At 44.2% G+C, this 16222-nt stretch overlaps 1 protein-coding gene across 2 annotated transcripts in view; it reads left to right on the top strand.

Moving 5' to 3' along the window:
• Positions 1–16222, top strand: part of PLEKHH2 (pleckstrin homology, MyTH4 and FERM domain containing H2) — a 129425-nt gene that overhangs the window by 77266 nt on the left and 35937 nt on the right. For both annotated transcript variants that reach the window (XM_083175705.1, XM_083175706.1), the window contains exons 12-18: positions 2973–3109; positions 7527–7637; positions 8547–8633; positions 11514–11672; positions 11949–12029; positions 12905–13084; positions 14371–14479. In XM_083175705.1, the coding sequence (XP_083031831.1) occupies positions 2973–3109; positions 7527–7637; positions 8547–8633; positions 11514–11672; positions 11949–12029; positions 12905–13084; positions 14371–14479 (864 nt within the window). The remainder of the gene's footprint in view (positions 1–2972; positions 3110–7526; positions 7638–8546; positions 8634–11513; positions 11673–11948; positions 12030–12904; positions 13085–14370; positions 14480–16222) is intronic.

The following is a 16222-nucleotide window of genomic DNA, read 5'->3' on the forward strand; positions in this document are numbered from 1 at the left end:
ACACCCGCTTCCCCTAGGGAATGCCTTGTGCATGCGCTCCCTTAAATGGGTTACAGGTGCACAAGAATATCGGCAAGATGTTGGTAAGATAACGGTGGACCCATCTGTATGTGAATGACAACTGGAAGGGGATGTAGCATTTTTCTAATGTTGCACAACAGGGGCACTTGCTACCAAGGCGCTATTTGGAATGCCAACTGTTACTTCCTGAGGAACCATTGACATCAGTGAGATACTTCATGGGCAAATATTAATGGCCCACTGTTTCATAGTCAACTGACTGCTTTGTTTAGCCTACAAAATGGCACCTCCCTTTCTGTAGGTAACATGTGCATTTTAAGCTTTATTGTATCACTTGTGATGTTATTTTATTTATAAATATAGATATAGATAATTATAAATATATAGATCATTAAAATTGATCAAACTCTCTGCAATTGGTAAGCATTGTGCACAGGTAGTGTCACATTGCACAAAAATGATTGGAACAGATAGATAAATAGATAGATGCCCCTTCACAAAAACAAACAAACAGTGAAATGGTAAAAATGTACTCAAAAATGGGCGAACATGCCCGTGATTGAATACCGAAAGGCGAATCTTTGACGTTTCTTTCACCTGCTGAAAAACTCGCCCAAGAATTAATGCGCCGCCAGTCCTCAAGACATCACGTGGGGCAAGAAACCTGGAGGGAGTGAGTAACGCTAAGCAATATAACTTATTTTTTACTCAAATGTGCGTCTTCAATGCAGTGGGATTTGACAACACCGTTTCAAAGGATTGTGCCGATTGATTTTATATGCAACCATATTATCTATATGCTACAGTGTTATATTGTAACCGAAGCACAAAGTAAAAAAGATCTGCAGCCATTGCATCATAGCGCATTGAATACAGATTGAGATGTACAAGTGTTACATATCAAATCAATCAGTGCAGTCACATGAAGCAGTTTTGCTGCATCACATTGTGATTAAGACGCACATTAGAGTAAAGATGCAAAAAAGACTGCACAAACTGAGATGCAGGAGAAGGGATGTTTGACGCTACTGCAGCAATAGTGTATGAGGACACATCTGCAGATAGAAAGATGCTGATATATAGTTAAAAAGTATGCAATAGGTACAAGTGGATATACAGTATATGAGATTGTTTCCAGTTGAATGAGATAGATGTCACAGGTCAGGGTCCTAGCCCTAGTTACTGGATATGGCAGTGTCATCTCATGGCCAACTCTTCTAGTAATGGATGGCATTCTTGATCAATGACTCTGCCCATCCGCATGTGGGCCTAGCATTCTCTCATGGCAGTTCCCACAGTGGCAAAGCTTGGGTTCTGCCATCTTGGATTTGGCCACATGACCTTAACCAACCGGCAGTGCTGCCAATTGTCCCAAGGAGTTTCCTATTTAAATCCTGACCAGTGCTATGTTCATTGCCAGAACAACACTTCTCTCATGGCAGATCCGGTACCAGTCTGCAGCAGTTGCCAAATGCATTCTGAATCTGACTCCACTCATCTGGGTTACCAATTGCATTCTGCGTCTGATGTAGTCTCCTACCCTCAGCACTGCATACAGTGACATGTTACTCACCCTCATACTGTTCTGCAGCGCACACAACTGTGTCCCACAGCATGCCTACTCAACATCATCTGCAGTCTGCAGAGCACTCCAGTTCTACGCCTCCTGCTGGCTGTCATGAGTTTACTTTACAATATCTTAAATAAATAAAAATTAGATCTTGTAGAGTTAATTTGTGGCACCATGTACTTTGATTACATAAGGAGATTACCTCTGTAAAAGCATGCGTCATAAGGAGATATACGGTAATAGCCTCAGTCCTATGTAGTAGATGCTACATGTGGGTCTAATAATAGGTGGGAACCTGGAAACAAAGTTATTTGTTCACGTTTAGGATTCAGAACAGATGTTTCTGGTAGACTGTAAATGTTAATTGGCAGCAGCTGGTAACATATTAGGGAACAAGTGAATGCAATTCCAGGCCCATATTTTCTTTGAGTTTCTGTCACCCTGTAATAGATATAGGTGCAAATGTCAATCAACTATTTGCTCTAAGAAACAGGAAATGGGCAAAATGATTGTTTGGTTAAATTGGTCAAATCAATTTGTATGAACGTCCATTTTTGTCCGTTTTCCAGTGTTTGGGAGCAAATGGTCAATTGTCATTTACTCCCATACATTAACAAATTTTCATTCCACCCAGAAAAATTGGACAGACAATCTTATTGTGTGTATCCAGCTTTGGGCTTATGGGGCCTACACACGTGGCGATTTCAGGGGCATTTTCTAATAGGGAGTTCACACAGTGAGATTTCCACTTTTTTTTTTCTATTCGATTTTGCTTACAGAAGCAAAATGGAATCAAAATCGAATGCACATCGGATGCTTTTAGCAGCATTGGATGCAGATTCGATCCCGATACGAGTTCAGCTTCAGTGGAAAAAAAATAAAAAATAGTCTTGCCAGGCAAGACTATACAGTAGAAATCCAATCGAAATTCAATCGAACTCCAAATCTAACCGTGTGTACGCACTGTTAGAAATTTGTCTAGATCGCTTAGAAAATTCCCCTTCATCGCTCCATGTGTAGGGGCCATAGAGATAGCCAGCGCATCGCTATTGCCTGCAAATTACGAATCAGCATGCTGGATAAATCTAGTTAGTTTGCCCTTCAGGGCCAATGTTCTCACCGGATAACTGGCCCTGACAGATCGCTCAGCACACATCGCGGACACATCGATGTGCTGAGCGATTTTCCTGAGCTCCCCTGTTGACTAAACTCTCCCCATGTGTGGGCCCCACTAGAACTGCGAGCAGGGTACTACCTTGTACGTAATACATGCCTTCTTGTTATGAAGTGGTCTTTGATCTTGTTAGAATGTAGAACATCTGTCTGCTGCATGTGAATATAAAGCTGGAGAGATAAATTGAAATGTTCTCTATCCCTGCAGGCATATCATTCTCCTCCATGACATCAGACAGCGACTATGCTATTCCTCCTGATGCTTACTCCATTGACAGCGAATTCTCAGAACCAGAACAGAAGCTTCCAAAAACCTGTTCCTCATCAAGTGACAATAACAAAAATGTAAGACACATGGGGAGAAATACTGACCGGCTCCTATACACAACATATTTTCCACAAAATCATTTCTGCCCAACAGATTTACTGAATTATTACCAGTGTTAGATTTTATAAAGCAGCAAGATCAGCATTGCTTAAAATGCAACACAAGTTGATTATTCCTTTTTTCCAGAGTTTATCCTTTAGTTCAGTGTGTCTGTTCCCTTTACAAAGCAGAAAGCAATGTCATCCTCCTAAGCCAGCCAATCAGAACGTCTTCATTAGTCTCATGAGGATCAGAATCGGATGCAGATCGCAAGGGTTTTAACCCTTGCGATCCCGATGCGCGTTCACATATCGGAAGCCAGAAAGTCTTGGCTGCCTTGTCTATATAGTGCAGATCTGCACTATATAGTCATGATAGGATGCAAATCGGATGTGCCTTAAGATCCTATCCACGATCCTATCTGATCGGATCATGGATAGGATCTTAAGGCACATCTTCCTTGTGTACACACCATTATACTGCTGAAAAAAAAGCATAATGTTTACAGTTATATTGCTGACAGTGTCATGTTTACAGTTATACCACTGAGAAAGCAGAATGTTTACAGTTATTCTGTTGACAAAACCACTGTGAAAGCAGCATGTGTACAGTTATTCTGTACACATGCTGCTTTCACAGCGGTTTACAGTTGCCGCTGAGAGAGCAGTATGTTTACAGTTATACTGAGGATAAAGGCGACATGTTTACAGTTATACCACTGAGAAATTGGCATGTTTACAGTTATTCTGCTGACAAAAATGGCACATTTACCGTTGCTTACCTTTACGTCACCTACTTTCATTGAAGTTAAACTGCCGACAAAGTGATACATTTACAGTTATACTGCTGACAAAAGCAAAATGTTTACAGTTATATTGCTGACAGTGTCATGTTTACAGTTATACCAATGAGAAAGCAGAATGTTTACAGTTCATCTGTTGACAAAACCGCTGTGAAAGCAGCATGTGTACAGTTATTCTGTTGACAAAGTGGCATGTTTACAGTTGCCGCTGAGAGAGCAGCATGTTTACAGTTATACTGAGGATAAAGGTGACATGTTTACAGTTATTCTGCTGCCAAAAAAGGCACATTTACAGGTGCTTACCTTTACGTCACCTACTTTCATTTAAGTTAAACTGCTGACAAAGTGGCATGTTTACAGTTATACTGAGGATAAAAGCGGCATGTTTACAGTTACATGTCACCTGCTTTCATTTAAGTTAAACTGATGACAAAGTATCATGTTTACAGTTATACTGCTGACAAAGTAGCATGTTTACAGTTATACCACTGAGAAAGCAGCATGTTTACCATTACTCTGCTGACAAAAGCAGTATGTTGACAGTTATACTGCTGACAAAGTGGCATGTTTACAGTTATACTGAGGACAAAAGCAGCATACCAGTTATACCACCAGATGAGCGGCTTTGAGGACGGCTTTGCATAGCACTGCGCTATGCAATGCCGCCCTCCCCCCTCCGTCGGCGCCAGACAGGGGGAAAGCCGCTCAGTGTGTATGCACTGATCGGCTATCCCCCCAGCGATGAACGCGATCACCGCTGTCCATACACACTGGGCATAATCGCCCAATGAGAATGGACCTTTTATACACTGCTGACAAAATGGCTTGTTTACAGTTACATGTCACATGCTTAAGGGACATACACATCTGACTAGACTGCTTACAAATGAAGCAGAGATCACTCCATGTGTACACCCGATAACGAAGTGCTATCCTGTGCGTCGCCATCGCCCGCAAAGATAGACAGTGCATGCACCTTGCTCAGCGCGGGACTCAAGTCACCCCATGTGTACAGGGCTTTACAGTTCTACTGCTGACAAAGCAGCATGTTTACAGGTATGCTGCCAACACCATTAAAAAGTTTTCATTTTAATAAATTTATCAAGGTCAACATTATGGTATCACACTCGTCGAGGCATTGGCACAGGTACAGGAGGGATGGAGTGGGCGGACATCGGCCCAGAGGGACACAGGCGGGTCGATGCCTGCTCAGGGCGGGCGTATGATTTCACACGACGTCAGACGCCCGCTTTGTCTTCTTCCAGGCTCGTAAATAAAAATCAGCCCAGACTGACTTTTATTTGCGTAGGGGTGGAACAATCATTCGATGGTCACCGGCGAACGGATGTGTGAGCGTACACATCCATTGGTATGCAAAGGCAGCCATTGGCGCGGGGAAGGGTGTTGTGAGTTCGCTCGGTGGGCGGCGTGTAACTGCTCGGTAAGCAGCGAATGTACTCTGAGCCAATGTGAATCCCCCCCCCATTGTCTGTAATGCTCTTCTCGATATCATGGCTGCATAAAATATGGCTATCTCTGCCCCTAAAGAAAATGCACCTTTTTTAAGAGTGTATTTAGTGGTTTGGAATTTAGATGCAAATTCCACCAAGCTCAGCATGAGATACCCAGAGAGGAAGGAGAACTGTGGAATTGAGCATAATGTGGGAGGTATATATTGCATTTGACATATAAATTATGGGGATAACAAAAACATGCAAACACTGCCATTTCCCCGTGGTTTGAGGGAATTCGCTTTAATAGATAGGCCCGACCTAATCACATCCAGCTCGCCAGCAAAGGAAAAACAGGAAAGGGGAATAACTGAGAGTTGAACTAAACTGACCTGCTACATCATCTGTTTGCTGTTATCTGATTATCTTGTCCGCATTAATAGTCCGCTACAATGTGTGCTGCCATCTGTGTATTGGGCTGTACATAGTACAACATGCAGAATTAATTAAACACATAGGAATTTACAAGTTCTGTCCAGAAAAACATCTCAGAGTAGGGACAGAGATATGCAGGGAGTCATGGAAAGTCTGGTGAAGTTTCAGTCAGACTACGATGGGGTATAGAAGACACAGGATTGTCTCTGCATTGGTTATAGGACTCCCTGTATTATCATTACTTAATTCAGTATAAGATGAGTAAGGCATTGATGTTATAACTGCTACAGACTAGTATTACAATAGCTTTCAGTGGTGGCTGCAGCACCGATGTCGGGGGTGGGGTGGGGGCAGAGGCATACGTTCATCCCAGTTGCTCGGAGGCAAGTTGGAGTTAGCCCCCCCCCCCTCCCCATTAAAAAGGGTAAACAAATATGGTGTGTGTGTGTGTGTTTGTTTGTGTTTGTATATAAACCACATGTGATTCACAGAATTATATACATAACGTTCTCAGTTGCTCTACAGGGACCAGAGCCCGCAATGAATTGGCAGGGTTCCAGCTATGCCGGTGGGTCATGGTCAGAATCAAGAAATTCAGCCATCTGCAGAATTCAGTTTCAGCTTTTAATGGCAGGTCCCATCTCACCGTCCTGCAGCAGCAGCGGTTTCACAGTCGCTTGCTGCAGTGCAGGCTGTGCAGTACCAGGCGGGAGCTGTTCTGCCCCCTATTGGAGGTGTTAGCACTGGCTCCTGGGACAGAGCCAATTCACTCAGCAGCGGGTATTGGAAGAGCAGCGGTCACACTTGGATCTCGCTGTGAGCCATACTGGTTTTGCTGTACATGCAGGTGCCCCTTCAGGGCTGGGAGGTCAGAAGCAGGTGACTCCATTGTCTCTGGGAGTTACGCCACTGGGGGGACTGCTTAGCACATAGAAATTTACATGTGAACATGTATGTAATATATGCAATGAATACAGCAAGCACCATGCAGCACCCAGAAATCAACACGTATAAATCCCGCCCCCAGACTCCTGTGAAACTAGCCAATGGGAGTCTTGGGGCAAGCTTAGTACTGTGTGAAGCATTATACTGATTCCCAGGCGCCGTATATTATCCGCTGTATTCAGCACTGCCTTCGCTGATACAGTAGCTATAACAAATAATCCCTTATGTGCACTACAAAGGTATTTTCCACTATTCTGCCTATTATATGTGTATGAACTGATGAGATGTGAAAATCCTACCACTGCCACACAGTATTTCCCACAGCCACATTGCTGCCGGTGGTTCCGTTCTCTTTTTTTAGACATCACAATGAAGCTTTGATGAATAGAATCTCTCTTTAGATACAAACGCGTTTCTCAATTGGCAGTCTTCTTTTATACCATGTGTTTTTCGCGGTAGTTAGTAAAGTCGGGTATTTTGTTGTTTATGATAAATAATCTATAGTCGCTCTGATCATCTGTTGCCATATAAAACTTGTTTTTCATGCGAATTTCAGACCAAATTGCCTTTAGTAAATCTCAGTTTTGCAAACATGACTCAGGAGAACACAAACACAACGCTTAGTAAATTTACCCCATGGTGGGGAGGACCCTTGATGGTCTTCATGTAGACAGTCCTGATTTAAATAGGTTCCGGTAGAAATGTTTGGTTTTACCGCTGACTTTATATAATTAACATTATAATTATTTTTATACATTTTAGGAGCTCTTGGAAAAATCGGGATACTTGTTAAAAATGGGAGGCAAATTAAAAACCTGGAAGAGAAGATGGTTTGTACTTAAGGGTGGAGAACTACTATACTACAAATCTCCAGTAAGTAAACTACTACCTCTTAGGTACACTACTGCATGTCAACTATAAATTATAAAAAGACACACTTACCTAGAAAGGAGGTTTGCAACCTATGGATTAGAACACCAGGGGAGGTCCCATTATTGTTATTTTATACATTTTTCTACTGTATGTTGACAAACTATGGTGGTGGTGGTGGTTTGTGTGTGTGTGTGTGTGTGGGGGGGGGGGGGGTGGTTATTAGTTCCTATTACTGACAAGAAGCCAGCAGTGAAGGCGGAGTCTCCGGGGACAGCTCAGCATCTCTGGTGATGTTGGGCACACCGCACAGTGAAACAAAGGCTTCCAGTGGCATAACTAGATACATGTGGGCCCCATAGCAAAAGTTTGTAAGGGCCCCATTTATCGCCTAATGCTAAAAAATGATGTATACAGCATATGATACTTTGACGGGTAAAATGGGCCCCCCTCAGCTTTGGGCCCCATAGCAGCTGCATCCCCTGCATCTATAGTAGTTACACCCTTGGGCTTCCCCCAAGACAGGCCCTCTGCCAGTGAGGACAGTCTAACTTTTTGAACGTGCTAATACCCTCCAACATCTCAGAGATGAAAACAGGTACAGAGGAAAAAAGGGGGTGTGGACAGAGGAAAAGGGAGTGGCATCACAGCGCTGCTATAAAAATCTATAGCAATCAGAGACAATGTTCCCGGTACAGCCCCTGTTTGGACGTTGCAAGCCATAAAAAAGACAACACTGTACCAGCTATAACAGTAGCCATTTGGCACACCTAGTTTCACCAATTAACTCTATAACTCTACTTCATAATTTTGTCCTTTCGTTTTAGACTTTTTTGAGAACTAATTGTTATTGTTTGTAATTAATTCATGTTTTTAATCCAGCACTGAGGTAAATGCATTTTTCTTATGCAGAGTGATGTAATCCGCAAACCACAGGGTCAAATTGAATTAAATTCCACGAGTCACATAGTGAAAGGTGATGGGAAGCAGACTGTACAGGTAATATAATAATAATGAAGACTGTATTCATTTGTAAAACTCGCTAATCTCTCCGTACATGGGGTCCTCATCTGGGAATATTTTTCCTTTGTAGCGGACATCTTTTCTGCAAACTCTGACTTTTCCACAGCTTAGTTTTTTAGCATCCCCAATGGCAGCCTTTGTATGGTTTCACTGAAGTACAGTCGCTTGACGTTTAATATTCCTTACGTATATCGATAAGATACAGTATTAAGCGTTATATTTATTAAGTCGCGGGTTTTCAAAGCGACATGAATTAAAACAATGGTTTTGAATTTAATAGCATTTCTATTTTGTTCCACTTAGGATAACCGGTGCTTAACTTATTCTTAGGTTTACTTTTCCCATTGCATTTGGACTTTTTTTGCTGGTGACTATATACAGGAATGTTATGTACTCAGCGAAAAAAATCACGTTCTATTTGCTGTGTAAACACGTCAGACTTACATGAGAAAGAAACTGCTGTCTGAAGTCATTATTGCCAGGCAGAGAGAAGACAGGTATATTTAACATGCTAATGTAACCATAGGGGACACTGTTCTGTGGGAGACATTTAGGGTTGGACTGGACCACAGGCGCACAGAGGAAACATATTATACTGCACAGGACTATCCTGTATTTTATACAGTGCAGGGCTATTATCTGATACATTATCATACATGGACTGGCAGCATTTACTATATATTTATCTAGTGCCCCTGGCCTAATGGTTAGCCAAATTTCTTTGGTGGCTTGCCACACCCCCTCTGGAGACTGGCCACACCTCTATACATGGACCCCTACCATTGCATTCATCCGGTTGTGGGCCCTTTATGCCCCAGCCCGACACTGGAGACAAATGTAATAGGGTGTGAATATCAGAAAGGGAGAGATTTTGGGAGAGTTTTCCCAATTTTCTTAACCACTTGAGTGGTATGCCCGGAAAGTTTCCGGGCTCAGCTGCGCTGCCGCAGCGGGCTGTCCCGGAAAATTTCCGGACATACCACTAATATCAAGGTGTGCGCCAGTGGTGCCTGCAGCTGTGCACCACTGGCGCATCATCTGTCTGGGCACCCCCCACCTCCTCTTCCCTCCCTGCCCCTCATGTCTCTGCTCCAGCGATCATACGCCGCTGCCCCGCTGCCATTATTTGCAGGGAGCAGGCGGCAGGCTCGGGATGTTCGGGGAGGCTCTGGAGGACTAGGGAGCGCTTAGCAAATCAGGTGCCTGAGTCCACCCGAGCCACCCTGAACATCCCCGAGCCTGACACCTGTGGTCACTGCTGTGACTGACGGCTGGGGCAGCGGCAGAGGAGCTCCGGTGAGGGGGGTGCCCGGACAAGTGGGTGGGAGGGAGCCTATGCACTGTGGTGAGTTTTGCTGGGGCAGGACAAACCTGCCCTGGTAGGTTTGCCCTGCCCCAGCAAAACCCACCACTCAAGGGGTTAAAGCGGCAATCAATTACATGGCGAAATCAACCTCATTTTCCAGTTTAAATCATTTCTGGTTTAAAAAAATTGGAAAACTCTCCTAAAATCTCTCACTTTCTAATTCTCACGCCCTGTTACATTTGTCCCAATGTGTTTTATAGCACCATGTTACAGAGGTATATATTCCTGAATGTTAGGGTGGCTGTATGAAGGACACAGCCTTGTTTATTGGTATTATCATATGTTCTTCCATAATAGACAGCGCTGTCCCGTTATATTTTACATATCTAGTTACTATCCACAACAATAGACATAGACTCACTCACTTACTCCCGCCAGCTCCTGTTTCAGCTTACTGCACAATGGTACTGTTGCCTTCCAAAATACAATCAAGTACTAAAGTTACTGAAGATGTTGTATAAAGGATAGACAGATGTGTCTGCATTATGCCAGGTCTCTGCTACCGCAACATAGCTGAAAATGCGTCTTAGCTGCAACACAATGCAACTAGAATGCATCAGGAGATTGTGTTTTAGTGATTGTGATTAGTTTCATATGTGACACTTGTATATATACAGTATGTGTGTGCGACTGAGTCTATACAAGAAGCACAGCGAAACTTGCTACATTGTAGCCAGGGCCGGTGCAAGGCACCGGAGCGCCCCAGGCGAGGGGGGGTGGGGCGCCCCGGTGCCTACGGGGGGGGGGGTACCTGCGGCGCTGTGTGATCTGGCAGCGGGGTCCCTGCAGTGATGCGCGCTATCCGGCAGCCAGGCGGCGGTGCGGGAAGCGCTGATGAGTTTGAAAACTCGCCGCACGCTGATTGGCTGAATCTCAGCCAATCAGCATGCGGAATGTTTTCAAACCCAGCAGCGCTTCCCGCGCCGCCGCCTGGCTGCCGGATAGCGCGCATCACTGCAGGGACCCCGCCGCCAGATCACACAGTGCCGCAGGTACCCGGCACGGAGACCCCTGCAGCCTCCATGCGAGGGGCGAAGTGCCGCCCTCCAGTGGCTGGCGCCCTAGGCAAATGCCTAGATTTGCCTAGTGGTGGCGCCGGCCCTGATTGTAGCGCTTCAAGGGCAAGATTCAATTGGGCAAAACTATGCTGCACTGCAGGTTAGGCAGATGTAACGTGTAGAGAGATCGAGATTTGGGAAGGGTGTGACTGAACTGTCATGTTGTGATTGTGACAACGATGATTTCAACAACAAAAAAATGTCAGGTCCTATGAGAGTCCTTGGCATGCTGAGTGGGGCTGTTTGGCGTGAGTGCAGCCATGATGTATAAGGCCATATCTGTAAGGTGGCAGTACTGTACAAAAAGTAAGCAAATAACTGTCATCATCCTGATTGGTTGGTTACATTTTGTACCTGAATGCAGACCTATATCTTATATGTGTTTATGTATGTAGAAAATGAGATTACATGATAGTCTCTATCTTACATTAGATGGTGACAGAGAAGCGGACTTATTACCTGACAGCAGACTCCCCAAATATCCTTGATGAGTGGGTCCGAGTCTTGCAGAATGTCCTCCGAGTCCAGGCAGCCAGCGTGCTCTTCACCCAGCCAGATGTAAAACCAACAGTTAAGGGGCTGCTTACAAAGGTGAGAGACATGGAAAGGAATGACCTACTGTAAAATGAATTTTTCTACATCGTTCCAGTTCTATGTTCATGTTAGTAAAACATGAACATAGAACTGGATAGACGAATTCCGACTGATATGATCTTATAAATTATAAAACAAGAGCTACGAGTGCACTGCACGTTGTCCGACATAATCGGGTGGGATCCCAAGGTAGGGGCATGGGACAGCATATGGAGGGCGGATCGTCCAGCAGTACTGACAGATGCTACATTATGCTCTCTTTGTGTTTACCAGGTTAAACATGGATATTCTAAGAGAGTTTGGTGTACGTTGGTTGGGAAGACATTGTATTATTTCCGCAGTCAGGAGGAGAAGGTAAGTTGGGTTTTATAGAATTAGTAAATACAGTTACAATAATATTATATTAGAAGCGGATTGGCTGGTGGTCTATCTCTCTCCATTTGATCACTTTTCAAGCTTAATACATCTGGCCCAATATATTCTGCTTGGCCATGCAACCCATATTAGTGCACATCAGCGGCCTAACTATAGCACCGCAGCCCCCGCCACCGCGGGGGGCGCTGTGCATGTGGGGGCGCCGGGGGCTGCGGTGCTATAGTTAAACCCCCCCTCAATCCCCGGCAGACTTACCTATCGCGCTGGTCCCGGCAGCTCCGTTCTTCTGCTGAGGACCACCACAAAATGGCTGCCCCCATATAGCACACAGTTCTCTGAAACTGTCTGCTGTATGGGGGCGGACATTTTCTGGTGGTCCTCAGCAGAAGAACGGAGCCGCCGGGACCAGCGCGATAGGTAAGGCTGTGGGGGATTGAGGGGGGGTTTGCATGGGCAGCGGGGTAGGGGTGCTTCGCGTCCTAGTGTGTACCTAGTATTATCATTTAGGCTGGTAATGGTATGGTGGAAACAGATCAACTTTTTTACACTTTATAGAACTGTACATGCTCAATGTGAAGTCTACAGCATCTCAGGCTGCAAATCATGAAAACCTCATTAAATATGCTATTTCTATGCCCTAAATCTCATTTACAAATTGTGTCCTGCAAAATATTTATTTTATATTTGTCTGAAGAACACCCATCGCCTCCAATCAGAACATTCATCAATTTGCACCCTCCTCTCTGCCATTTATATATCGCTCAAATATAAGCAAACCTTTTTGTAAATCATTGTAATTGCAGAAACTTAGCTTTGTACAGAAATATTAATGTAGTGTTGTGTTTAACATATAGTTCCCTCTGGGACAAATCAAGCTCTGGGAAGCGAAGATAGAAGAAGTAGATCGGTCCTGCGACTCAGATGAGGACTATGAGACCAGTGGACGCAGTCTCTTATCAACACATTACACCATCGTCATCCATCCCAAGGAGCAGGATCCCACTTACCTTCTCATTGGGTCAAAACATGAGAAAGTAAGCACTTTAATAACAAGGATAAGTGCACTTCCTACTGCCGTCACCGGACCTGCCATAAGTGTGTTATGCCTGGATTATAAGAATAAGACATATATCTCATAAAATAGGGAGTGCAAATAGAAAATGAGAGCTACATGCAACACATTCCATTACAAAGTATAAAAATGGGCATAGGTTTAATATTACTTACTAGATAAAAATCCGTCAAAATGACGGCTTAGTGCCTATCTGCTCTCCCAGAATGGCTGGGAGGCTCCTGCAAATTGGGACCCCCTCCTGTCCCCCCAGGAAAGTAGGCGAGTCACCCGCTCCCCCCCCCCCTGCGGCCCCTGCACCCCCTTACCCGCGGCATCAAGTCCGGGGTTTTGCGGGTCCACGCCAAAGGGGCAGGCTAAAATAACAAGAATTGCGTTTTGTGTCATTTTAGCCCCTCCCCCAATCTGAAGACCCGCAAATTGCCACGTTTGAGTGGCATGGGGGCGGGGTTTGCTGACATCAGGAAGCAGGAGAGAAAAAAGTCAGCAAGTATGACCTCCAATCTGTGTCTTCACAGGGTAGAGACTAGATCCCCTTCAGTTTTGATTACAGGATTTGATGTTCAGTGAGGGCCAAAGTTGTTAGATGCCCTCATTTTGCGGGGCCAGAGGCGGATCTAGAATATGCTCACTGCTGCTTGTGCGACTTCTCCTGCTGCCGCTGCTCCTGCTCTCCATACTGCAGGGCACTGTGTAATCATGAGTAGCTGCTGTATCCAGCGCTACTCACAGAGCCCCGCTGTGGCTTTCATTTACATAATAGGTGACATCGCACTTGGAAGACCCAGCGCTTCATGACTTGCGCATGGGCAGTCCGACTTTTTAGCTTACAGGCTGAAAACCCGGGAGGATCCTGGGTATTTCCGTGAGACCAGGAGAATGGGGCGAAAACCAGGAGACTCAGTCGGTCAGCAACGCTGATCTAGACACTACCGTCTTTTCACAGCTCCCTCTGTCTATATCCAGGAAGTTAAAAACATATAATTTTGGTTTCACTTTCTGTTAAGGAGTAATTTGGTCTGTCGAGTGGCCTCTAGTGGTCACTGGCAGTGCTTCACCTATAAAAGGTGAGAATTTAGCCTTTTATATAATGATTACTGTATATGAGTAATTTGTACTTTAGCTTGATGGTACGAGCCCTGTGCATTACCCAGACATATTAGTGAGTATATAGTCAGTATATAAGTGAAAGCAACAGAGATTTGCACACAGGAACACAGCTTGATCTATGCTTGTTGTGTATTTTAGGATACCTGGCGATACCACTTAACCATGGCGGCTGGAGTGATGGGAGCGACTGTGGGGACAGAGTTTGAGCAGCTGGTTTGCAAACTGTTGAGTCTGGATGGAGAGTCATGTAAGTACTTGGGTCCGATATTTTAATTTGGTTACTTATCCTCAATGTCATTTTACCTACACATTTATACTTGTAAGGAGTCGATTTCATTTTATAGAAATAGTATGTGAGTTGTGATGAGTTGTTGATGTTGAAAGGTCTCACATTAATAAAAAGTAGCAGCTCAGTGCTATGTGTTACATGTATGAGAAATAGTAATTAGGTGTTAAAAAGCTTTACAGGGGCGTGCATTGTTAACGACATCAAGCGTACACACTAGAAGATAAAGGAATGGCCTTTCTGAAAGATACCTTTTACTTTATCTTCTAGTGTGTATGGGGCTTAATATTACGTTTTACAATTGCGATGCCCAGAAGGAGCCAGGCCACGCCAACCCTGGAGGCCCCTCACCCCAAACCCATCCTTAATATTGACATACAGATGTAGCCACGCTCATCATTGCAGCAACAATTTCCACGTTTGACTCCCGCGCCGATTGCCACTATCCCATCAACTCAGATGTGCATCTCATTCGCTCCTGCGGCTCATAGAAACACACTGAGCGGTGATATCACAGTGTGGCGATTTTGCAATGCACGTGTGAATTTGACATGACAAACAAGCCCAAGTGGCCAAAAATGAGCACGGCTACATCTGTGTTATATAAATTTAACCAGTATGTACAATTCATAGTGTCTATTCCAATATGTACAGTAGTTTGCAGTTGCAAGGTGCAGCCGAAGGAGTCTCCACCTTCAAATGTAATACACATGTACACAATATAGAACATATACAATATACAGGTTGCGAATCCATTATCTGAATTGCTCGGGACCACAAGAATTGGATTTTTTGGGGATTTTGGAATATATATTTTTTTCTATACTTACCTGGTCCCCTGGAGGTCCCTCAATGGTCCCCCGACGTCCACGGTATCCCACGGCATCCACGGCTGCCTTCAGGATCGTCTTCAGTGGCATCTCCGGTCCCAGGGGTGCATTGCACGGACGCACCGGCGATTCACTCGCCCAATGCACCCCTGGGACCGGAGATACCGCTAAAGAGGATCCCGGAGGCCGCCGTGGACATCGGGGGACGAGGTAAGTATGAAAAAAGAGACGGGAGGGGGAAAAACAATACAAAAAAAGCCCGAAATATTCTGAAAAAAAAAAAAAACACAGATAAGGGAGACCCGACCTGTATATGTGGGGGTGCTGAAGGTTGGGGGGAGGGGAGTGCATAACCCAATCCTAAATATAAGGTCGGAGAGAAGACTAAAGGATTCTGGGAAAGAGAATGGAACAATGGAGATGTATAAAGCAGACAAACTGGCACCATCAAAAATCAATCCTTCTGGATTCTAACTCTCATTTTACAGTACAGCCTGTAAACCGACAGATTCCCCTTTAGACTTAAAACTGGTTTAAATTAATTTTGTTTTATAGATTTCAGACTTTGTTTTTTTTTTAACGTTTGTTTTATTAGGGATTGAGCATAAAAGTAGTACATACATCAGTCACAGTTAGACATTACTGCGTTTAGGAATCACACAATTCTATTCCTCGGAGAGAATAATTCAGATGTCTATAAGAAACTAAATATATATGAACAATACAGAGATTGGATGGAGACTACCGTAAGAACGCCCGTATTCAGGCAGTGGTATTACTAGTTGAAAGATCAATCGATTCCAGACTATTTTAATGTTGTATTGATTACAAAAATTACACATTTTTGTAGTATAGTACTTTGAAGCTGTGAGGT

This window comes from Crinia signifera, chromosome 3, assembly GCF_055691185.1.
Source record: "Crinia signifera chromosome 3, ASM5569118v1, whole genome shotgun sequence".
In the NCBI taxonomy this organism is placed as follows: Eukaryota; Metazoa; Chordata; class Amphibia; order Anura; family Myobatrachidae; genus Crinia; species Crinia signifera.